The sequence below is a fragment of the Cydia strobilella genome, chromosome 8, assembly GCF_947568885.1.
Source record: "Cydia strobilella chromosome 8, ilCydStro3.1, whole genome shotgun sequence".
NCBI lineage: Eukaryota > Metazoa > Arthropoda > Insecta > Lepidoptera > Tortricidae > Cydia > Cydia strobilella.
The window spans coordinates 11297757-11321892 of NC_086048.1; the positions used below are offsets into that span (position 1 = coordinate 11297757).

Sequence of the window (24136 nt, forward strand, 5' to 3'; positions counted from 1 at the left end):
CCAGGCTAAGGGATATATAGAATAGAATAGAATAAGATTTGCACATACCTAGCCATTAATAATGAAACTGAGTACCTAACCTTGGGGTTGACAGTGAAGAGTATTAGTGAAACATGACTTTTTATTACAGATTTATTTTAATAGTCGAAATTAAAACATAAAAAGGCACCTTGCCTTTATAACTCGTAAGACATACGGGTTTAGTAATTATTGATCTAGTTACATAGTTCCTTAATTTATTAATGTAAATCTCACTAATAATTTACATTCATATTACTTAATATTAGGTATTTGGTTTAAAAAAACTTACAAACTAAATCTTGACTTATAGCCGCTGTCATGATCGCTCCCTGGATTACATTTGACTTGACTTTATTTTCATGCATATATATTCGACGAATATAATATCTCGAATATGACTTCACAAGAAGTTTAGCTAGGTTTCTTCGATGCCAACCGAAGAGTTCCTTTGACCGTATATATGTAGATTAATCGCATATAAATCTATCTAATGATGCGTCGTACGCCTGCGAATAGGCGGCGGGCTGGCTACTTGAGTTGCCGGCGGTCTTAAAGAGCTGGTACTAGAAGAAGGTTCCAGAACGGAATCAGTGCTTTCCTCGACTTGTTCCGTTTCTGGCGGCGTCACTATTCGCGGTATGTCCTGCGACTGCGCGGAGATGCGTGCGATTTCGGCGTCGACCTTCGCCACCAGGTGGTCGACGACGGCCGGCCAGCGGCTGGCGGGGATGGTGTGCGAGGGGGACAGCCGCGCGTCCGCCATCACCGACAGCCGGACGGTGTCCGCGTACTGGATCACGGTGAGAGACATGCCTGGAAATTGACCAGTGTAAGTGAACTGTATGCTACATTTAGGTCGGTAAATAACATTATTTAGGTTTCCTAGAGGAAAGAATATGTGTGTCGTGTTCAGGGAACTGGAACGTTAGTGCGAAAGGCGCTTATGTCGTAAAATCAAGCAGTTGCACTCGAGCATCGTTAAATAGTAAGTTCTTTACATTATTTGGTGGACACAACAACAACTGTGAACAACAGTTAAAAGTCCCAGCAAATAATTCTACTTGATCTCTTTATAATACATGACTGCCTAGAATGACTTGCGTTCTCGCGTGCGGCTCCATATTAGTCCATAACTCCATATATCAAGCGCGACAGCGCAAGTCATGCTAAGCGGTCTGTGGGTGGTGCTAGGTAATTACGTTAGATAACGCAAAAATCAAAAATAACACGGAATCGTTGTTAATTGTTTTAGTCTTTTATGCTTTCACGGCGTATTAGTAAAAAACTTACTAATGTTAGCTTGTGGCGGTCGCCAATACACCACGGCATCGACAGTGTGTCCCCATAGTGTAGTCCTCAGTCTTGCGTCGACCGGTGCACTAATCTCCGCATAAGACACAGCATATTTCCTCGACAGCAGATTCAATGTCAGCCGTGCTAGTGGGGAAGGCACGGCGCGGGTCAGAGCGCCGTAGCGTGCTTGAGCGGCCCAGGCGCCCGCTAGCGCGCCCTGCCGTTGACATGCCTGTTCGACCACTGAAGCTATGCGACGCGGTGTTGCGCCCACGGGGAGGGATAGGCAGATCATCCCTGGAAAAAAATATGGTTGCGTTAGGTGTGGTAGTGTTACGTGATATAGATAAGGTAAAGCAGCTGCTTTCTTTTTTTTTAATTACCAGGCCCTTTTGAGAGCTGGCGTTTTTTTTGAATTGAAATAGTTATGATGATTGCCAAACTGCGACAGCAGACGGCACCCGAAGAAGAAGTTTCTATATAGTGGTAAGTATGACCGAGTGATGCCTTATTACAACGATCGCAGGACTGAAAAATACTACCTAATAAGGTTTGTATTGTTGTTAGCTGATAATGTACTTATTTTATTAGCTGTTTAAAACAATCGGAGCTATAAAAAAACCTAAATAGTTTAAGCAATAGACATCAGGTAAATACCACCCGTCTTAGTTTGATATCAGGGGCAAACATGTTTCTCTTCTCCACTCACCTCCCGTTTGCGACTTCTTATACTTCTTCCCATCTCCCTCGGCAAAAGTGAATAGGAAATCTTCCGGCGCGGCTCGCGCTGTAGTGAGCACCGTATCGGGTGCCTTGTTCTGCGAGAGGTCGAAGAAGGACCGCAGGGCTTCGGTGGCGGCGAAGAGCGCCACGTCGGTGGAGGACACGCCGAGCGCGCGCGCGGCGCGTTCCACAGCCTTTCGGGAGACTGGCCGCGACCAAGCCGCTACCTAAAATGATAAATGATTATTATGTCAATCTAAACCATGCTTCTGACGCTTTCTAGAGCTGTCAAAACAGACACAGATGTCCTAACGTCTTCGAGTATTCTCTTCCGCTCGCGTGGCTTAAGAGTCGCTTGCACCAAATTGGCAGTCGCCGTAAAAAATTTCGCTAAATTTTATTGTATGGGAAATATCATAGTTCACAGCTGAGTCGCGTTGATCAATGTATCTTCCATCACTGTCAACGGCATGGTGTTGGTCCCGCTTTTTATGAATTCAGGCGTTTCAGTTTTCAGGTTACCATAAAAGCCTCATCTTAGAGCATTGGACACTTGCTTACCTTTCTTCCGCACAAATTGACAGTCTGCAGTTGATGCCGTTGCCCATCATCAGCCCCAACAGTACCGCTCCATAGCGTAGCCGGAGCCTTATAGATCTCCGCCATAGTCTGCCACGCCTCCCCCATAGCGCGCACCGACAACTGCGCAAGCCCACCATATTTCCACGTCAACGTGTTAGGGTATATCACTTGACCAGTCTTCTTCAGTTCGTTCAGAGCTCGGATTTCGTCGCGGATGCGAATCGGGAGTCTCACCACCGCGCGAGTTACGGTAATAAAGGTTCCGAAAGCACGCCGCGGCCATTTCCGAGGATCTGCGGTTACGAGCGGAGACAGTATGACCTGAAATAGTATTAGGTAAATTTAGATTTGAACAAACTTTTTATTTTTTTCGATGGTTGAAAATGCATGATCTCAAGAGAGATTTCAAATTTAAGTACCTACTCTGCAAAACGTTTATCGCTATGGATAGATAGCGTAAGTAAAGGATACTAGATAGGTACAATAGCCACAAAAGGATACCCACCTTTGGTATTGTCAAATTCCTACGTTTGCACTCTCGCTGAACCGCAGCAATAAGCGTTGTAGCAGTTAGAGGAGCAACAGTTCTAAACTCGTCAGTCGATCTTCTCTTTGTGAGTTCTCTCAAAGCACTGGCGCTAGATATCAGTATTAAGCCGGCTACGTGGAACGCACCGGGCAACGTTTTATGGGCGCGTGGACTTTCTACAGGATCGTATTCAGAGATGAATTCGTTCCAAGCGTTGGATAGGTTATCGCTCAGCTTCTCTATGAGCTCTGGTATAGCTGAAGGGGTTGGCATGAGTTTGTTTAAAGGGCTTTGTTGCGTGTACTCGGTGTGTGCGGGCATTCTGCCGGTGACGTTGAGCGGTTCCACCATAAGCATGTCGCCGATGTTGAGGGACTTCTTGCCGGAGAGGAGCAGGTGGTGAGCGCGGACTAGGATGTGGTACTTGGGCTCCGGTGAAGTGTTGGGGATGATTATGTACTGCCACGGTGGCTGTTCACTTGGGAAATATTTGGAGACTATTTCGCTGACAAATTCCTGAAAAAAAAAAAACTATGGAAATTGCCCTTCCGACCTATTTCGAAGCTAAATTTGTTGGTGGTTATCAAAAGGAAATTCACAAAGAATTTCATTTGTATGTCGTCTCTACAGTCGGGGGTCTCTATATTTACATAACTTTTTGTTACACAGTGCAGTGAACTAATGAGACTAACCTGAATATTACTGTCAGTGACCGGCCTTCCCCGATGCACGCCACTGGAAACAATAATATGGTTCTCGGGCCTGAAGGCCACGTCCTTGTTCCATGCATAGTTTCCCCAACAGGACACCAGCTGGTGCCGCAGCCGCGGAAACGTTAGCTCGCCGTTCTTATCAAGCCGCTCTATCACGTGGTGGCTGAGCTGCAGCTTGATTTTCTCGGCATCTAATGTACCTGACAAGAAAAAAATAGTTTTAAGTAGACGGTTAAAGCTCTTAGCTGGTGATAAACCTTATGTCAATAGCTAATAGTGAGTCATAATCTAGTAAATGCGATGCGAGTGCGGACGCTAGTTTGCTGTAACTTGCGCGCTTTATGCAAGCTTAGCATAAATTGTGTCCCAACTGGCGTGAAGTGGCGCAGAATAGGGCAGAGTGGCGCTCTCTTGTGTCGGAGGCCAAGATCCTTTTTGAGTCACTGAGCCGCTAGATCGGATGCACCTTAAGAATTGACAGGGGATTGTGCGGTGGTATTACGGCTGCAACAACTAGAGATCCGATAGTTTTAGATAATAGCTATTAAAGGATAAATATACACCGAGGGTAGTTACCGTTAACCGTGAGTAGCACGTTGATGATGCCTTGGTTACGGTGTGTGTCGAGCAGAGACCGCACCGTGTCGATGCGGATAAACTCCAGCCTTGGATACCGGCTGGACAGCAGTTTCAGCCATAGGTGCTTGCTGATGCTCACCACTGTAATTACAATAACCAGTTAAAATATCTTATAAAGCGTCCTTCGTATTGGGGTATTCACGCGCAGCACGCACGGTGTACGAAATGACAAGTCCGTAAAGAGAGTTGTAAGTAACATACATTATTTGTAAGTCCTACCACCTACCTACCTACCACGTCAACTCCTATTGACTTCTCATAGTTAAAAACAACGCTTCATCTCACCTATGTAGGAGATAGGCAGTACGGGCAGCAGTGTGTAGGCCTCCCGTGCTAGCTCTAAGCAGCCTCACCGCTCAACGCGCCTTCCAAGAGTTCGTCTCACCTATACTTATATAGGTGCCAGCGCCGATCCGCCCATCCAAAACGCCCAGCATGTGTAGACCTCCCGCACCAGCCTCGAGCCGCGAGTGACCTCATCGCAATAGTCTATCAAGAGTTCAACTCACGTATGTAGGAGATAGCCAGCGCGGGTAGAGCCGACACGGCCAGCCAGAACGCGAAGCATATGTAGGCCTCCTGTGCGAGCCGCGCGCGCAGAGACAGCTTCGGGCCCCGCGGCGACGCCATCACGTCTGTTTGTCAAATAGTAGGATTCTATTTAGGAAACGCCAACCTACAGGAAAATAGCGTGTTACGGTGAAATTTATAAAATTGGCTGAGGGTGGCTTAGGCCTGAATAAACCACCTCGGGGGGCGTCATTATAGAATGTTCGCGATTCTATAACGCCGGTGTGAGTTTAGTGGGAAGGACTTCTCCCCCGTGAAAAGGAAATGGGAGTCCCACATAACCCCCGACGCCTGCATATGCGTAACAGCATTACCAAAAAATATGAAAAAAATCGTGAAAGTATAGGTTAATATAGACTTCCCCAACTTACTTTGACTTTATAGTCCCCGGCCAGCTCGACCGAATTGCACCTTCCCATACAAACGTAGTTCCGCTCTCATTTTAAAACTACGTGTTGGATTGTAACGAAAATTTGCCCATATAATGACATGAGGTATATCTAGGTCTGTAATAGTTTATATAGCTCCAGTTTATAAAACAAACAAAATAGTGCAAAAACAAGTTTTATATGGAAAGTTTAAATTTGCTGTATTTTTTTAACTATGGTATCTGAAGCTCTCTTCTTACTCGCGTTGTCCCGGCATTTTTGCCACGACTTATGGGAGCCTGGGGTCCGCTTGGCAACTAATCCCAAGAATTGACGTAGGCACTAGTTTTTACGAAAGCGACTGCAATCTGACCTTCCAACCCAGGGGGGAAACTAGGCCCTGTTGGGATGTCCGGATTGCAAGTCGCACTCGCGCGCTCTTACCGCTAGATTCTTAAAACTTACTTTTATGTTACAATGCTATTCGTACAGATATTCGAGATATGAGCAAAAATATAAAAAAAGGTAGCTTCAACCCCCCCCCCCCACACACACACACACGGCCTTATTTGACGTGGCTCACGTGGCTATTCCTTATCCGACTTTGTTACAAAGAATTGTATAATAAAAACCAAACTTCGAAATTTATGAAATAAGTAATAAAATAGAGGTTGCTAAGTCGAAATACAATGTCGAAAATACGGATTTGATAATAAGTGCATCAAGTTTATTTTAAGATATCGCGGTTAATTATCTGGGTGGTATGTTACAGAATACCTACCGTCGTCGACTACCTTTGGACCGGTAAAGATTTTGATAAGAATCATCAGACGTTGATGCGTTTTAATACGTCTCCTGAAGTAGGCACTAAATAAGTACTACATTGCCAACTGCCCCGTCCATCTGTTTGGGTCCAATTATTGTAGTAATTTTCATTTCCTAATATAGTCATCTCAATTAGAGATATTGAGCAGCTGTAAATTAATATCATCACAATATTGATTTTCAGTTAATTGGAAAATAATACGCAAAAACAATTAAATTTGGCAAATAAGAGCGCAGTGGATCATCTAGGCCCATAACCTAACACACAGTCGTACACTAATAAAACGTGTAATATGAGTACAAACATTATACTTATTACTAACAAAAAGTACCTACATAGTTTGTTGTGTACTAAATCTTTTCTTGAATAGATTATGAAATAGATCCAGCAACCTTGTAGTAAAATATATAAAACATATTAATTATTAACCAAATAATAAAAATATAATTTTATCCTCCCACATACCTTTGACGGTAAGTAGCTTAAATATTGAAATGTTTGTGTCGGTGTCGTGTCGATTTATTGCTACATTTGCAACACTGTGATGTGATCCTATGCGCGTTCCGAGCAAATCACTTTCACTGCCGAGAGTGAAAGGCCCCCACTAGGCATATGTTTCTTCGGATATTTATTTTATAAATAATTAGAATACAAGTTTTTATAAGATGATGAATCAATACTTTAATATTTTTATTTACAGAGTAAGCTATTACAGAGGGTCAATTTGACACGTTCATTTGACTTGGCGATTTGTCAGATTCGATTTTTCATGACATTCGAAGGAAATTGAAAAGGGCATATATATATTATATTAAACTCTTTATTAATCAAAAACAATATGAAATTGCAACCTGGCTTTGCAATAACAACCAGGAAGAGTCCAGGACTTCTAGATGAATCAGACTAAGTATTTCGCAAGCCGCCAAACACTATGATTAATTAATTCATGTGATGGTAGAATGATTTGCTCGTCTAAACGTAAATGATGATGTTTATTGACGACACACACAGTTTATCGTGTTTATAAGTAGGTTAAGTTATCAATAAAAGTAAGTAAGAGGCAGATTACGTTATAAATGAGATATATATAGGTACATTTATCCACACGTGAAGACAGTTTCAACCTACGTCATCGCTTACGAAGAAAGTGCGTCATTTCTGACTGCCTGAACTGTGAACTTTTGAGTTCGAAACCCTACTGTTTCCTTGGTATAAATAATATACCTATGTAAACACAGTAAAAGTATTGTATGCAGTTCATTGTTTGTTCAAACATATAGTTATTGTATGAACAGAAATGAAAACCTATCTATCTTGCATATACCTACGTCGTACCTATTGTGTAGGTAATTTGAATTTATATGACAAGCCCTCTTCTTAACCTCTTGTCTGTGTACGATAAGAATCCTGACCGAATTTTTAGTTATCTTTGTTTTCGAGAACTATTTTTTTGCCCTAAGATACAGCACAACCGAGGTTTGAGCCCACGACCACCACACACGTAGGAAAGGTTAAGTCTTCTCTTCTTAAGTCTTATCGACCAAGAGTTGGGGTCCCCATGAGCAGCAAACTACATTAGCTATGGCTGGGTATGTTTATATTTTTACTGCCAACATAATGTCTAGACTCTAGATACTGCCATCACTTGTACTGTTCAACTTGTTCGAATGACGGCACACTAAAGCGGACATCCAGTGGTACATCTTGACTCCGCCTATCGGCTCTGACCCGCTGATAGCCCTTATCGGCACTCATGCCCGTAACAATTGACAATCGTATGTAAAACAAATAAACAAACAAAATTAAGCTTGGCGGTCAATGTTAGCACAAGTTAACGGAGCGTTCGGTTGTCGGTTTTTTTTAAAATCTATATCTACTTGAAAGCTTACCTGACCTAACGATTATGATTATTAAAACTATGCCATAGAAAATCTTGAATATTTATTTCGGTCCGTTTATTTAAAATAGATAAGTAGGTACATTTTAGTCTTTTACAATTTCACACGTGACGTTAGCGGGCTTCTTATTATTATTAATTATTATCTTGCTTTTAATTTCGTAGCGATCTTCATTGTCACAACTCTCCTCTGTCAAAACCCTCCTAGGTCTCTCGTCTCCCCTATAGTGCAAGCTAGTTTCGCCTTAAAGGTACGAGTATACTGGTAAATGAGCTATTAATACCAGATTGTATGTAAACTGATGAAATAATTGAACTTTGATCTTAGTGATAATGTGTAAACTTATTTAAATACATTCATTAATGTAGACTCGATATAGGTACATGATGCATTTTGGGATCACGGTGTGTCAAGGATTTTACCTTCAGACAGTCTCCTTCTGATAAATCGACGCATGATAATAACGCACAGTAACGGTAACTAATTGCAAAGATTATTAAGAGGCCGGCGTCGATTTTAGTCGCAAAAATGTAAAATTGATAGATTTAGTCTGTGAAATTGTACACCTTTTATTACCTAATTGAAATAACAAGTACTGGTTTCTATTAGCACATCTTCTTATTTTGCCTTTTATCAGATAATTTTTTTGAAAACAGACAAAATTAGTAATGGTTTTTTTTTCTGAGCCACGTTTAGGTAAACGCGCGTAAAGCACTGATTTTGTCGCTCTTATTTGTAAATTTCGTAAAGTTTGGACTGCTAAAAATGGTAAATTTGTATTACACATATTCTGTACTTGACCTTTATCAGATTACATTTTTGTTATATGACTTAGAGTTCGAGGCAATGAAAGTTAAACGAATTCAATTTTCTCCAGAAAGACCTCAAAACAAGTGTCAATTTCTCCGAAAATCTACTTATTTTCGACGTAATTTTGATACTTAAACAATCTGCAACATTTGCTAAAACTATTCTTATACATCAATTTGTATAATTCACCACCATAATTTTTGATGATTTTTTAAAGACTGCCCCTTCTCTTTATATATTACCGGCGACGCACGCTCGCGAGCTCATTATTAAAAGGCAAGATGAGAAGACGTGCTAAAAGAAACCAATACTTGTTATTTAGATATTACGTAACAAAACATGTATAATTTCAACGACTAAATCTATCAATTTTACATTTTTGCTCCAAAATCGACTCCGGCCTCTTAGACTTGAGTTTGCTAAACCGGAATAAGGTCAAGATTTTCTAAATTATTATTGTCAAAATAATAAAATAGGTTATCAATAGAATAAATACCTAACTACATTGAACTGAGAATTTACTCTATAGGTTCTTCTTTGATCATCGTTTAAGTCTTAATTTTTAATGTTAACAAAATGAGTATCTTCTCTAGGTATCATGTTTAGGCACTAAAACAATAATTCATTATCTACTTAGGTAGTTTCTAATTTACACTCATTATTGACTATCTACGAATACTTATTAGATAGGTACCTGCACAGTTAACGTTGATGGTTTATCTTTGGCTAACCGGATTTCAATAATTAATAAAAACATAAACCCAATTAATTTGGCAGAATTTTCATGAATATTACCTACCTTTATCAAAAATAAGGTAAATGCATTTTTCTATTTCAAATTTACGACACTGTAGATACTTGTCAAATACCGCATAAGATCACAAACTACCCACACACGAAACATAATAAACAAACCTACCTTTTAAATATCCTTTTTAATCTTTTTCTCCAACGGCGGGAATTCTATTTCAAATTTTGAAACTAGTTCTGTTATTGTTCCGCGGTCCAATTCGTCAGACGTCGCGCTTGGCGTTGGCTGACCGCTGGCCGGCTTGCTACTGCCGGCCGCCCGAATCGTGATGCCACCGCTCTTATCTAACCTCGACCAACATTTGATCGAACGTTGGCTCCAACTCCGAAAGCCACACAATTCACACAAACAATTAATATCCAAACTAATGGCGTTTCTAATGTGTATCGAACATTAATTGTATGTATTTGCATGTGGCTTCATGTTTTATGGATGCAATTTCAAGGGTCATGTAGAAAAATTGTTATTCCTGTAGCTGAAAGTACTCTAGGTAATCTAGGTAGTAGTCTAGGTAATCTTAAATAGAAAATAATATTTAAAGTTAATAAGCGCGCCACACTGCACAGACGCTAGCAGAAGTTTCATTATAAAATCATTATTATTGTGGGTATTAGTTATTTTCAGTACCTAGGTACCATGTAAATCCATACCCATACCATAATATTATAAATGCGAAAGTCTTTATGTCTGTCTGGTCTGTCTGTGTGTTACCTTTTCACGCTCAAACCGCTGAACCGATTTAGTTGAAATTTGGCATAGAGATAGTTTGAGTCCCGGAAAAGGACAGGATAGTTTTTATGTCGGAAATCATCCCTAGAGAGAGTGAAAAGGGGGGTGAAATTGAGGGATTTAATTAATTGTCTGCTGATAATTGACGTCAAGCAATTAATTGAGCTTATGCTCAAATCGAATGATTGCTATTACACTTTATCGGCTGTTACTGATTCCATGCAGATTAAGTCGCGGGCAAAAGCTAGTAAAATATTTTATTTTATTTAGATTAGTTTGGGTCGACGTCGAGCTGCGGGCAGCCGGACTGTTGGAGGGACGCGGAGCGCGAGGCACAGGACAGGAGTGGATGGCGAAGTCTCACGAAGGCCCTCTGTACCAATGGGGTACCATAGGACGACAACAACAACAGACTAGTTTGGGTGCACCGGGTTCAGTCAGGTGACCTAGGATTTAATTTAATTTAATTTATTTTATTGTTTTGTGTTCAAAATAAATAAATCGTAAATGAACACGCTCATACTAACATAAAGCATGTCAACTTTAAACTGGAATTAAGTGTAAATGCAGGTTTTGACATAGGCGAACTATTTACGGCCAGGGTACGCACGAGTGAACGAAACGAGGAGTCACGCACGATATTGTGAGTAACTACTTAGCTCCGCCTTGCACTGAAACGCATGACCACACCGTGCTTAGGCCTCAGGTCAAAGTACTAAGTGTACAGGAAAACTTTTGTTCATCATTATAACACGAGTTAACTATAAGTATTTTGTTTAATCTGTCCAGATGAGCTATACCTATCTGATTGTGTTTGTATTCCCAGTGCAGGCGAATTGAGCGCTCTAAATAGGTTTAACTGAGATCTAATGTAGCTAGGACCTCGCATTTTTACGTATTGCTAAGCGCAGTTTTACTGTTAAAGGGCCCACCTAGGGCGTTCGACTTCCTTTTTTTCGGTAATCGAGTGGAATATTACCCCTATTTTTCACAACAGTCATAACTACATAGTTATGACTACTGTCTTTTTCACAGGCAATCTAATATAATCCGGCATTCGATTACGTAATGACAATATGAACCTCGGAGTTAAGTTAATCTAGGAGTGAACTATAGACCCGTGCAGTGGGGCCAAACAGCTGATCTGTAGTACGGCCACACAATTGATCACAGCATTCACAGCTGATCAGCCCATGCCTCATTATATGCATGCATCGGGTCTCTATTGTTTGACATAATTATTGAAAGTCATAATGTAATGATTGTCATATTATCATTAGTCATAATTTGGTTTTTCTCAGAAACGCGTAACTTTTCAGTATTGCCATAAAACAAACCTAACCTAACCTAACTGTATAGGATAACCCGAGGAAAATCCTAAAAAGTTAACGGTTTCAGAATTATGACTAATGATAATATGACAATCATTACATTATGACTTTCAATAATTATGTCAAACGAAGGAACCCGCATGGAGCTGATATTTACCCATAAAATTGACATTTAATTTATAATAATCAATGAGGGCTATCGTTTTTTTGCTCACCAGTTGGCGCCTCTGTTGATGGTGGTCCAAAAGACTATAGAAAAGCTGTCAGTCATTAAAGTGACAAGTGACATTTGACATTTCGAACTATGGAAAAGACCACCATCTACACTAGCGCCCCTAGCGGCGAATTCATACGCGTTAGCCCTCATTGCCGCATTCCTTTGATGCATTCACGCTCCAATGAACAATAAGTACAATAACAATGTCGATACATTGAGATTTATGAGAATAAAATAGATAAATTACCAATCCAATTATTACGCCTCAGTGATTCAGAACAAAAACCCAACATATGAAACACTAGTATATAAGATAAGCCAAGCATTTTAATTAATAAAGATTCTTGACAATTGTGTTGCAATTAACTCCCTTAATGCCGTACACTTCATGGCGACCCTGCCAGCCGTACTGCTTCTCAGCAGTCGTGGGTTCCGAACCGACTAAACCGCGTCGCGTTCCGCCACCATCAACTGTTTATTCGTTACTAAGTCATGGGCAGTACCCAATCTGCTAAGTTACGAAAAACAGAAGAAATAATGATGGCACATTAAGGAGCCCCAATTTTATGAATAACGCCATTAGACATAAACATAGTACCTACATGATCGAACGTATTGTCTGCAGGGCAAAGTACCTAGCGAATACTAGCGATAGTATGGAAAACTTCGATATAAATATATCGTAAGTATCAATGTAATCTTTCTTACCGTTGTTGAGGATGACTCAATTCCTGGTTATTAATCACGATTATGTCTACGATTTATGTATTGTAGTTTGACTTGAGGTTAAAGAAATAAAAACCAATACAAAATTAAAACTATTTATTGAAACAATTTCAAAATAATATTTTGTTTTACTAAAGCTAGTGGGCTTAAGACTCACGTAACTAACGTAGGAAAGCACTGAGAACAAATAAGATAAGTAGCCATAAGTACGTTGAGTAACGCGAAGATGTTGTAAGTATTACACTTTAATTACCTATATACTAGGTATCAATATAGGATATTTATAATTAGGCTTCGTGGAAGATTAATACAACTTGACTATGTATGGCTAGTTACAATAAATTACGTTAACACTGATCATACAAAATGCTTTAAAATGACTTCCGGATAACACAAATGCCTAGTCTCATTGTTATAAAGATACAAATTACTGTACAGATAAAAACTGCCAACATTGGTGTATATAGGCAAATGAATGAGATCTGTCATCCGAGTTACTAGAGATTATCTTCAAAATAATAATTTGTAGCTTCATAATATTGGGACCTATAGAGGACATGTTTGTACCTATATATGATACCTACGGACGCTACTAAATAACTGAGGTGCAAATAAATTATAAACCTTTCAATAATAGTTATAGTCCGACAAGAAATTGTAGAAATTAAAAAGGTGGCAATACTGTAGTGTTGTCCCTTTCAAATCAATGTAAGAAAAACGCGACGACACTACAGTATTGCCACTTTTTAATTTCTACAATTTCTTGTCGGACTGTACAATGGTTAACAGGAAGATATAACGTGGAAACAAATCAAGTTCTTACAGCCACTCTTATCACATATTACAGCTTTATATCTACTAGTTTGTCTACCATAGAAAATCTAAGATAACCACTTTATCGCCTGTATACAAATTTGTAAATTAAACCTACAAAATTAGTTCCTGTTGTTTTTGCTAACTGTATGATACAGAAGTCAAATTTTAGCCTTAAAATTAGGATAGTAAAAAAAATATGCTCTATGCAATTGAAAATTACGAAACGAAACATGGACTGTTTACATCTCAGGTCAATACAGTTATTAGTTCGAATACATCGAGATACATAATTTTATCGAAATGATTACACCGTTATAATTTGGCATCCAACAACTAAAGTACGCGTTCATATAGTAGCTTATTATTAGCCTCGCGAGTGGAATCAATAAATGCGAACAAGCGTTGCCCCAACATCCGTGAGACGGACTGATGGCACAATTCCTCCACACACATAGCCAGCCACGAATTTGTACCTAAATATTATAAGTATACGATTCAGGATGTATTTAAGTATCATGTAGTATGGGGAACATATGTAAAATGGTATAGATACGTGCTAAAAGCACTGTTGGCAAGTTCATGGGCCTGTAATGTACATTTTGGTGCTGTCAAAATAAATCTACAAATTTTTAACGAGATGCACCAGCTTATTGCACAAATATAGGAACACAGAAGGCCCGTTAATTACAGATGCGATTCAATACTATCCGTGGATCCGACATCGAAATGAGAAATGTAAAATATAATCAAAATACACTTTCATGTACGGTTAGCTGCAGAAAAAAGGTACCCCACGTCCATACTAATTTACAGAACTTTGTATGCAGGAAGGGGGGGGGGTGCCTTTTCTCTGCAGCTGACTGTACAAACATTAAATTTGATGACATTTGTATCCGAAACTGGCTCTCAAGACGAACGGACGCGGTTCAAACAGCGCTCGCTTTGACAGTCTTGGCGGAAAGAAACCTCTGCTCGATAGACCTCCGGGGGATACCACTGATCTTCTTCGGCGAATAACCATTACAGTTGATGGACGACGGCAGGGACTTGTACCCGCCGTCAGAGCTGTAGTCCGTGTCGGTGGACTGTCCGTTTAAACTAGGACTGTGTCTGTTGCCATTTACACTCTCCTTGCTGCTGATGCGACCATTATACAGGTCTCCATACGATGTGTGGTGTTTGATCATGTTCTCTTCGATCACTGCGTTTTTAGCGAGCAGCGGTTCCGCACAGGAATACGCTTGGTTGTGGAAGTTCTCAATGGAACGAGATCTGGTCGAGTATAGGCTCTTGCGTACCGTCTTCTCCCCTACGGAGGAATCCCGCTTGACGTACCGGTTAGAGTCGCTGTTGGCCAAGGCCTGGAGGTACTTGGAGCCGACCCGGCTGTTGGTCTTGAGCTGGACCGCGTCCGTCCGCCGATCCTCGTCCTTCCGCGCACCACACTGGCACTTCACGGTCCCGTTGACTACAGGCCTCTTAGTCTTTTGTGCTTCACTGTACACCGGCAGCTTCCTCCCGCTAGCTTGTTCATTCCAACTGAAAAAAATAATTAATATTAGTGGGTGGAATAACTTGTTCATTGCACCGGTAGATAATAAGTAAAGGTTCGATCGTTTTAAAAGGTAGATAGAGAACATTTTAAGTAAAGCATAATCGGGTTTAGAAGCTTGAAAGATAACAATACTTCATATTGCTTATTTACTCTTTACTATTAATCGTATGTAATACTAATTTCTAAAAGTTTTCAGAAAATTTAATCTGTACTTATGTAGTTTGAAACAAATTCTAAACAGGTTGTGCCTTTGAATCTCACCTTTACGTTCTGCTGGGCAGCGTGTAACAGAGAGCGATTTCATAATCAAAGTAAATTACAAATTAGTTCCAAAAAAGAAAAAAACCAGAAGGACAAAACACACGACTACCTACAATACAAAAATAATGCAATGTTCCTACATTCTGGAAACCACGATTAAGAAAAATCAAGTGCCAAATCGTGCTGTTAAATCAATCGTTATGTAGCGTTCATACCCTTCAACGGCTTCAACCCATCCAGCACAGGCTTAAAGACAATAATAACCTCATTACGTAATGCTTTAATATAACTAGTAGTTACAGGCGATATATACATAGGCACAAAGGCAACAATATTACTTTGTTATACGATTTCATCGAGACTAACTCTCATGCATCACTTGATGTATTTATAGCAACAATCTTCAATATCCCTATCGGACGTTCTGAAGAGGTCGCCCGGTTGGTAGGCGAGATGCAGCAAGCACAACACATTGACGGAACACAAGAGGCAAACAGCGAGAAAGCAGTCGAGCCACGCTACCTGCTGCGACGGACGAACGCTTCCCAAGTGGAAACTGCACCGGTATCCAAAGACAACATTTGCCCAAAATCCAATTTGAATTAAAAGCAGCATGTGAGGAAATTAGAACATGATATTAAAGTCGATGTTGATACAGTAGTACCACTACCAAATGACCAAAACATGGATTTTAACATTGAGTTAGATAGGAGCAATGATGCTACAATGGCTTGACCTACGAGAATTGTAGTCTCTCTATAAGTTGGTAGTATTGAAGAAGCCAATTACTAATGTCCAAATAGTGGTAGCACTATAATGATTAAGATAGTAAGATCTAGATGAATTAGATGAGGTAGTATTTACAAAAATGAAATAGAAATTAGATGAAAATGCCTGCGAAATATGGAGTGACTGTGAGAGTGACTCTACACATCGAAGTGGGTGCAAAGGTCATCTTCATGTTCATATAGTCTCTCAAGGCTAGAATCCATCTGGAGTTTCTGATGTCAGAAGCCAAGTTCACGGTTTTTGAAACGGTGGTGTGTAATATAATACTGCTATGTTCTTTACATAATGAGAAATAATAACAAGGGATTATAGGCGGCATGTAAAGGATGGTGATAAATGAGTGCAGTGTGTGTAATATAGTCTGCAACGAATTTATCGAAGCGATGATAAACCTAAAACAATAAATAATAAAATATTTAAATACATACAACAATATGTTTATGTGAGAAAACTGCTGCTTTTAAAACGCGTGTATCAATTAGAATTTTTACATAGATAATTAGTGGTGTGTCACAAGATAGCACCATAGACCCGTAGCTATTGGTGTAAAATGTGAGTTAACAATATAAATGAAGTCAAATTACCTCACTAAACCGGAATTTTCAGAACTCGTTAGCGCCGAGCTCATCGGCGGCCGCAACTGTAACGAAAACACGCGAATGTTAGATTAAACTCATAATTAAGGCTTGGCCAAACACACGTCATGATGCAGCGCCGCGTCCGCGCCGCGTGGACGCAAGGGACCGGCGGGACGCAGTCTGTTTGACGTCACCAACCTGTTAGCATGGGCGGCGGTCGCGCCGCGCGATCGCGGCGCAGCGTCATGCCTTGTGTTTGGCCAAGCCTTTATTGTAATAAATGAAGTGTGATCCGTGATCCTCGAATACTTCAACGCATTGTTTGTCGAGCACCTGACACTTCGTATTAATAACTTTATAACATAAAATAATTTACGAGTTTAGTAAATAAATATTTCATCACACTTGCTTATACAGCGTGGTCACGCAGGTTAAATAATAAACTTCATTTTTTTAAGCTCCTTCATCTTCAATTGCTCTTGTCGGTGGAGTAATCGCCACTCTTCTCTTTGCTGGGCCGGCCTTTTTGACTCCCTCGTCAACACGACAGAAACTTTATCTTTTATTTGGCTGTGATATATGAGCCTGAACCTGAAACCTGAACCTGAATCATTTTCAACTTTTATTTCATTTACTTTTTTTTCTCGCAAGTGTGTCGCAATTTCAAGTAAGTACCTTGAAAGCACGAATGATGCCTCCCAGTTAGGCCGACGCCACCCATTATCGTCTAAATACAAAATTAAAAAATTCACTACAGTCACGAATGAAGACCTTCAACTTAATTTGGAGACTGATAAATTAAGTTATTTGAAGATTGTCAAGAAACATGGACGATTTTTTAATGATTTACGAGGCAAACGAGCAGACGAATCGCCTGATGGTGAGTAATTACCGGCGCAAGTGCGGTGCCGGCCCTTAAGTTGGGAGTACGCTCTCTTTTTGAAGGTAGTATCGGTGCGGTAATACCGCGGATAAATCAATGCGTAAGCACAGAATAAGTAATAGTACTACCGTACAGAAAGGAAACTTCCCACAAAACCGAAGTTGGACAGCGATTCAGGGACGAATCATGCTGTCCCTTTCTTATGTATGGTACTATCCCTTTCGGCTATTTAGGGTTGTCAAAATTCAGGGTATTATCTTGTCTGTGGTCGTAAACGCCACACGCAAAGGGACGTCAAGTTGTGCTAACCCTAATAACTGCTCGGAGTAATGCTGACCCGAACGGAGCCGAAAAAGTCCAAACGCTCTAGTTTCCTAATCTGGCGTAAGTACTATTTGTAAAGAGAACGCAAATATTTAAGCAGATGCTCACCCGATCAGTCTGGGTGGCCACGTTGCAGGTGTCGTCGGCGCGCGGCTCGTGTCCCTCAGACATGCGCAGCATCTGCGTCTGCAGCACGCGCACCAGCCGGTCGCGCTCTTCCAGTTGACTCTGCAAATGGCAAGGTTATAAGGTGAAAATCAGATTAATTTCAAAAGATTAATAACCTTCTTAGATTTTTGGGGAGACCATATTATGCAGTCGGATGTTTATACGTATTAGAGCGATATTCCCGCGATGGTAATACGTAGCTATTGAAAACTACATATTACACAGGTATTAGTCCAGTCTCATTTCATTATGCTCGATCTTTTATGTCTAAAATCATTGCTGATCACTTCGAACAATCGACGCTGTCTGTAAGACAGATGTACAGCTGACCTTGCTAATCGTAATCAAAAATATGTATGTGTGTATCTAGTTAAATAGGACGTAGTTTAAGGACCCGGGTATGTCCTTAAACTACGTCCAAAAGAGAGGTATGGGCACTGTGAATGACATCTCGCTTTGTGTGGTAGGGCACAGGACAGCGGATGTCATTCCAGATCTAGAGCAGAGCCCAACTGGGGAGGTACCTCCACCTTACAGAAAACCGCAGACAAATAACACTAGACCCTACTAATAGTGTTGTGTTCCTGCCGGTGACTAAGGTTGCCAGAGCTCGAGGAAGAGGAGTGTTAGGGTCGGCAACGCGCATGTAACTCCTCTGGAGTTGCAGGCGTACATAGGCTACGGAGACTGCTTAACATCAGGCGGACCGTATGCTTGTTTGCCACCGACGTAATATATATATATAAAAAATGTGCATGCATGACGAAATCTGCATTCAGTAAACGTCCGGCGGCAGACTGCATTAAACCCTACCTGATAAAAAATATAGCCACCGGACTATATAGCAAAAAATTGAAATTTTCAATAGTTGAGTGCGAAATTAGCATTAGGTAAGTGAAGTGTACAACTGTACATAATGCTAGGATTTGCTACCAGCAATGATCGAGAGTTTATATGTATGTATATATGTAGGTACAGACCTGCAGGTAGAGGATCTGCCGTCGCATCTCGGCGCAGGCGTCCGGGTGCAGCGGCGAGGCGGGGGGCCGGCGCCCGTTGACGCGCGCGGGGCTCTCCGCGCACGCGGCCAGCAACGGGTCGAGAGTTTCGCTCTGCAAAGCCGTAATACAAAGGTTAGTGATAAAATAAAAGGAGGGAAAAAGGAGGTGGGAGGAACTCTCGACGACCTATTTATTCCTCACCGTTCCATATAAGTTTCCTTCGTCCCCATTTGTGGCAGTTTCGTGAGCCGCAACCGCAACCTCTAAAACTTCGGAAACTATTGAGAGTATTGGGACTATAAAACGGCTTTCCATGTTAAAGGTTCAACTTTTGTCTTGTGCTAACCATGTGAAAAAATAAAAATATATATAGCAAGATAGCTTTTTGCTTTAGAGAGATCGGTCGCTTTTCTGTAGTGCGTTGCATGCTGTTATTAAAACCAGTTTATGTTATCTAATGATAGGTGTGACTAGATGACATGAAATCTGAGTTTTAATTTTAGTGCCATGTATATGAAACAGTAGTGTAGACCCTTACTGTAGTGATATTAAGAATCACTTAATGTCACTTGTTGTGTGAATAGGGAGTTGGGCAGGCGTTTGCGGGAGAAGGGTAATGATCCCCGCTCTGGGTTTTGGCTGGTCCAACAAGTTTTTATCGCCGCACAGCGCGCGGAAATGCTGCCAGCATAATGGAAACTTTTGGGCAGGGTTTGGTGCAGAGTGGGGATGGGCGTAAGTTTATAGATGTTTTCACGAAGCATGTGGCGGATTACCTTTCTATTGATTATGAAATGACATTGAAAAAAAAAAGAATCACTAAAGCATTACAAATTATGTAATATGAAAATTAGTAAGCTTTTATTATTTCCTTGTCTCTAAGCTTCTGTAAGAAATACCTGTAAAGTGACATTAAACGTCCCAGTGCTGTAAGCTAGTAAGTAACGAGCTATTAGATTGCAAAGAAGGAAATTATAAGCAAGTCGTCTAAGTTACAGTATAGGTGAAAGTGCCGTAAAAGAAAGGAAGAAGCATTAACAACGGTTTTAAAGACTGGCAGAAAGTTAATTAAAAACAAATGTCATTTATTTTTATTTCGTGTTTAAATAAAAATATTTTTTAATATCTAGTACGTAACTCGTGAATCCAAAAATCAGTAATGATACTAATGATCAGTATAAGCATATTATGACCTCGTTTATGTCTTGAAAATACAAGATAAAACACGCACTCATCTCTTCCTTTTCACTAATACAAAAAAGTTTGAATTCTTTATCTACTATTTCTCACGAGATATGCGTGACCCATCATAGGCCCGTATACAATGTATAAAGTGATTCCTTAGGCATGTCACGACCACGACAAGGATATTGTGCACAGCATACCCTCAAATAGGCTGAAAAAATATTATGGGTTTCCATCACAGAAGGATCTTTATGCTACAAGTGCAATAAGGACCTTTTTAATCTGAAATTCTAACAAAAATTCTGATAGAATGGTGCTTATTGCACATGAAGCATAAGAACCCTTCTCTGATGGAAAGCCACAAATATTTGTATATATTTTATTTAATTTAATTATCCCTCTCCATAAACTAGAAGTAAATTCGGCTTTTTAATGACACATCATAACATGACAATAGCGAATGGACACTTTTCTAAAAAGTTGACGCTGTCGCCAGGGAACTATCAAAACTTGCTATACGAAATTTATTAAATTATAGAAAGCTGATTTGACCACGGCATTGACATGTTACGAGCTGTCAAAAACAATGTGGAATTGCGCTCCATTAGGTATTATTGCAAATGGCGGAGGCGTTACTTACACTCATCGAATGATGCTCGTCCCCCGGCTGCGTGCGGCAAACAAGGCGATGCAACCAAACAGACAAATGTTACAACAAACACGCAAACAAACAAAAATGTGCCAACTAGCAAAACATTGATGCCGTCCTAAGTGGAGCGATAAACGACAACTGTCACTGTCACTATCGTGGTGATATGACGCTTCGAGTTGTCGCTTGATCGCGTCAGTTAATAGGACAATTTATAGCGTTCAAATTTACCAAACAGGAATATATAAGAAGCCTCAATTAGCTAATATCTAAAAAATGCTTACAATAGAAAGGGATAAAATACCTATAAAATACTTAACTAATTGAGGCTTGTAACATTTTACGAATATTAATTTGCTTTGACAATACATATTAGCAAAATAAAAAGGAGTCGGGATTTAAGTTAAAAAAACATATTAGTATTTGGCCAAATTTATACTGAGCCATAGACGGACTGTTCGAATCAGACTAACTAAAAAAAAATCTTAATAGCCTTTAGCAGTTGGTCTATGGCCTTTCTAGTCAGACGATGTAATACCTACCCTACCCGTATGCCCTACCCCTACTATTAGTTATAGGTATATTTTGTGTCGTAACGAGAATTCGCGTGAGGGTTTTTAGAGTATATAAGTGAGAACCACATAAAACTGATATAACTGTTAGACGTTTGTCACGTTCATGAGGTTAGACATATTCGTGAGATATTTATATTAAGTACGGCGACTATTTTCGTGTGTATACCTATATATATATATATATGTGGGGCGGGCGAACTCAAACAACTCAAAATAATTAATAAAACTTATATTTTTGAAATAAAACATGAAATTGCAGTGTCACATCGTAACGTCCGAAATCCAATCTCCCGTATCCAGTTACCATTTTTAAAATCTGCCGATGGCGTTTCGTGCCCTGCCCTAATACGAACCCGACCTTCCTTTACTTAAGGCAAATGAACTTGTTAACCTGAACCGATACCGCGACATAAGTATCGATTGCACAACACTGGTTTACTCCAAACATAGCAAATGCCTTTTATTTTGAACCTATTCTGTAACTTTATACGTTTATTTTGCCCCATTCATATCCGTACAAATGGCAGTGCCAACAGAGAACAAAAAGTAGAAATTTGATAGCAAGTCTCGTGGGGAACGTGATCTACGAGTATCTGCCACTATTCATTGTTCCATTTTAATTATACGTTAGCTGCAAAAACATCTAAGTAATAAAGATCTAAAGAACGCAGTTTCCATTAGGCATTGTGCTAAAAAGGTGGATTAGAGTCATTAGCTATCTGAAATTTCCCAAAGACTACTTTACGAGGAAACAATGAGTCTAGATTTTTATCTATGGGACCCATATAATAAATTGTTGAACCGCACATAAATAGGAAATGTTACTTAAAGGGAGTCACTACACGTATAAACACAGATATCGTTTGAGCTAATCACTCACACTTCTCGTAGACATATAAATCCACATTAGACCATTTGGCTGTAGGTATCTTTCTTCGGCATACAGACGCAATTGTAGATGAATAGGGTTCATCAAGTGCGCCCAGCCATTGTTAATCAACAGCCGTTATATAGTTTATTCAGTGTAGGAAACTTAAGCACGACACGGTAGATGGTACTTTCGATGCTGATGTTGAGACTGTTGAGTCGCTTCGTCCGAAACGAAGGCAAAGAAAGATGTTTTTTTTTGTGAAGCTCTTTTAACATGCAATGCGCTTCAATTAAGGTTAAGACATTATGAAGCGATCAGAACTTAAGCATGACACGAAGTAGATTCGATGCTGGATTTCAGCCGCGTGGTCCGAACCGAAGGAGAGACCAATTTATGCATCAGCAATTTTTTAAATATGAAACACGCGTAGTTGAATGTGGTGACGCCATAATGTTAACTCGCGGCCACACATGATTGGTCGGGAGGTAACGGCAACGCGTGCTATTAGAGTAACTAGGGGGAAATTACAAATGAGCGCTACTTCCTACATTTACGCCCTTACTTGCACACGTCAACATAATAATCATGCTTTCTCGTTATGCATACCAAACACGTAAATGTTACCTATTTGTATTTACACAACAGTAAATTGCAATCAGAACAGTAAATCGCATTTCTATTTACATTCAAACATGTTTCTAAGGAAAGAAAGGTCTGTAAACGCAATTACTTATTGCATTTTTTTAAACTTCGAAGCAATGCAAACTGACGGATTAGTTTAACGAGCAAGAAAATTGAGTTTAGCCTGGAAACGGAAGAACCAATTTAGGTTTTTATAACCGACTTCAAAAAAAGGAGGAGGTGCTCAATTCCTCGCAATCGTTTATATGTTAACAAGGTGAGTTGAGAGCGAATGTTTACCTGCCTGTGTAGGTACCTTCTTATTAATTTATGTTGCGCCTTTAGTTACTCTTGTTACATAGAAGGTCCGTTTAAGTCCGGACGTTAAATGAAAGTAAGTACAAGGTTTCGCGCATAAGCTTCATTCAAACCCAGGTATACTTAAATCGTATAAGTAATTATGTGGGTTGATCTTCACCTTGAACAATATCACACTTACAGTCGAGTTACACGAATAATAACTTGTGATATAGGTATGTAAGTTCACTGAAAAGGTAAATTAGGTGGGTGGATCTAAGTAGGTATTGGATCAAAAACTTTTTTGCTGTGGCTCTGTGGACATCTTATTTCTTAAACTAAATGAACTTTAAAGCCTAATGTTCTTGCTGGATCTTTTCAGGCATGTTCCAACCTTCTACTTCTTAAAAGCTGTATGGTTAAAGCCTTAGTAAATGCACCCAAATCGTTAACTTTCGTATTGTCCACAGGAAAATCGCCAGTTATGTAAGTAGTAGTTTGCAGTGCAATTGAAATCTGAGGTTCAATAGTCTGTACTTGAATGTATGTAAATTTAATAATATTCAACTCAAAACTATTATTAAGTGTCGTCTAAAATTCTTCGTCACGGTTAATTTCATACTGCCCTATGTGCAATCTTTTAAACAATGGCTATTATCCGCAATACATCTAGATAGGTAATGCCTACAAAAATAACAAGGAAGCTAATTATTATAGGTTAACAGACAGCTACCTGTAATACTGTAAATGTGATGTGAGCACTAATGAAATCTAAGA

General features: G+C 39.9%; 2 protein-coding genes across 5 annotated transcripts in view; both read right to left on the reverse strand.

The window, feature by feature from the left end:
* Positions 1-109: 109 nt before the first annotated feature.
* LOC134743633 (uncharacterized) lies at positions 110-10048 on the reverse strand. 3 transcript variants are annotated; one of them, XM_063677208.1, is made up of 9 exons: positions 9892-10048; positions 5010-5135; positions 4438-4581; positions 3841-4061; positions 3125-3664; positions 2599-2940; positions 2024-2264; positions 1312-1611; positions 110-834 (listed from the first exon to the last, which is right to left on the reverse strand). In XM_063677208.1, exons 2-9 carry the CDS (start codon positions 5128-5130, stop codon positions 509-511), a joined length of 2235 nt encoding a protein of 744 aa, XP_063533278.1. In that variant the 5' UTR covers positions 5131-5135; positions 9892-10048; the 3' UTR covers positions 110-508. The 3 variants fall into 3 exon arrangements, with proteins under 3 accessions (XP_063533278.1, XP_063533279.1, XP_063533280.1); XM_063677209.1 differs by having other exon boundaries at positions 9888-10039; XM_063677210.1 differs by lacking the exon at positions 9892-10048 and adding an exon at positions 9772-9795.
* A 2819-nt stretch (positions 10049-12867) lies between these two features.
* LOC134743634 (uncharacterized) overlaps positions 12868-24136 on the reverse strand; it is a 116606-nt gene continuing 105337 nt past the window's right edge. For both annotated transcript variants that reach the window (XM_063677211.1, XM_063677213.1), the window contains 5 exons: positions 20987-21013; positions 19141-19272; positions 18101-18220; positions 16792-16847; positions 12868-15141 (listed from right to left, as the gene is read on the reverse strand). In XM_063677211.1, the coding sequence (XP_063533281.1) occupies positions 14529-15141; positions 16792-16847; positions 18101-18220; positions 19141-19272; positions 20987-21013 (948 nt within the window). In that variant the 3' untranslated portion in view covers positions 12868-14528. The remainder of the gene's footprint in view (positions 15142-16791; positions 16848-18100; positions 18221-19140; positions 19273-20986; positions 21014-24136) is intronic.

Bases quoted from the DNA above. Each gene is read 5' to 3' on its own strand.
- LOC134743633 (XM_063677208.1), bottom strand. From the start codon at position 5,130: ATGGCGTCGCCGCGGGGCCCGAAGCTGTCTCTGCGCGCGCGGCTCGCA. The intron at 4,582-5,009 runs GTGAGTTGAACT...TTGTAATTACAG, and splicing joins GCTGGCTATCTCCTACATAC to TGGTGAGCATCAGCAAGCAC. The intron at 4,062-4,437 runs GTAACTACCCTC...TTTTCTTGTCAG, and splicing joins CGTGCTACTCACGGTTAACG to GTACATTAGATGCCGAGAAA.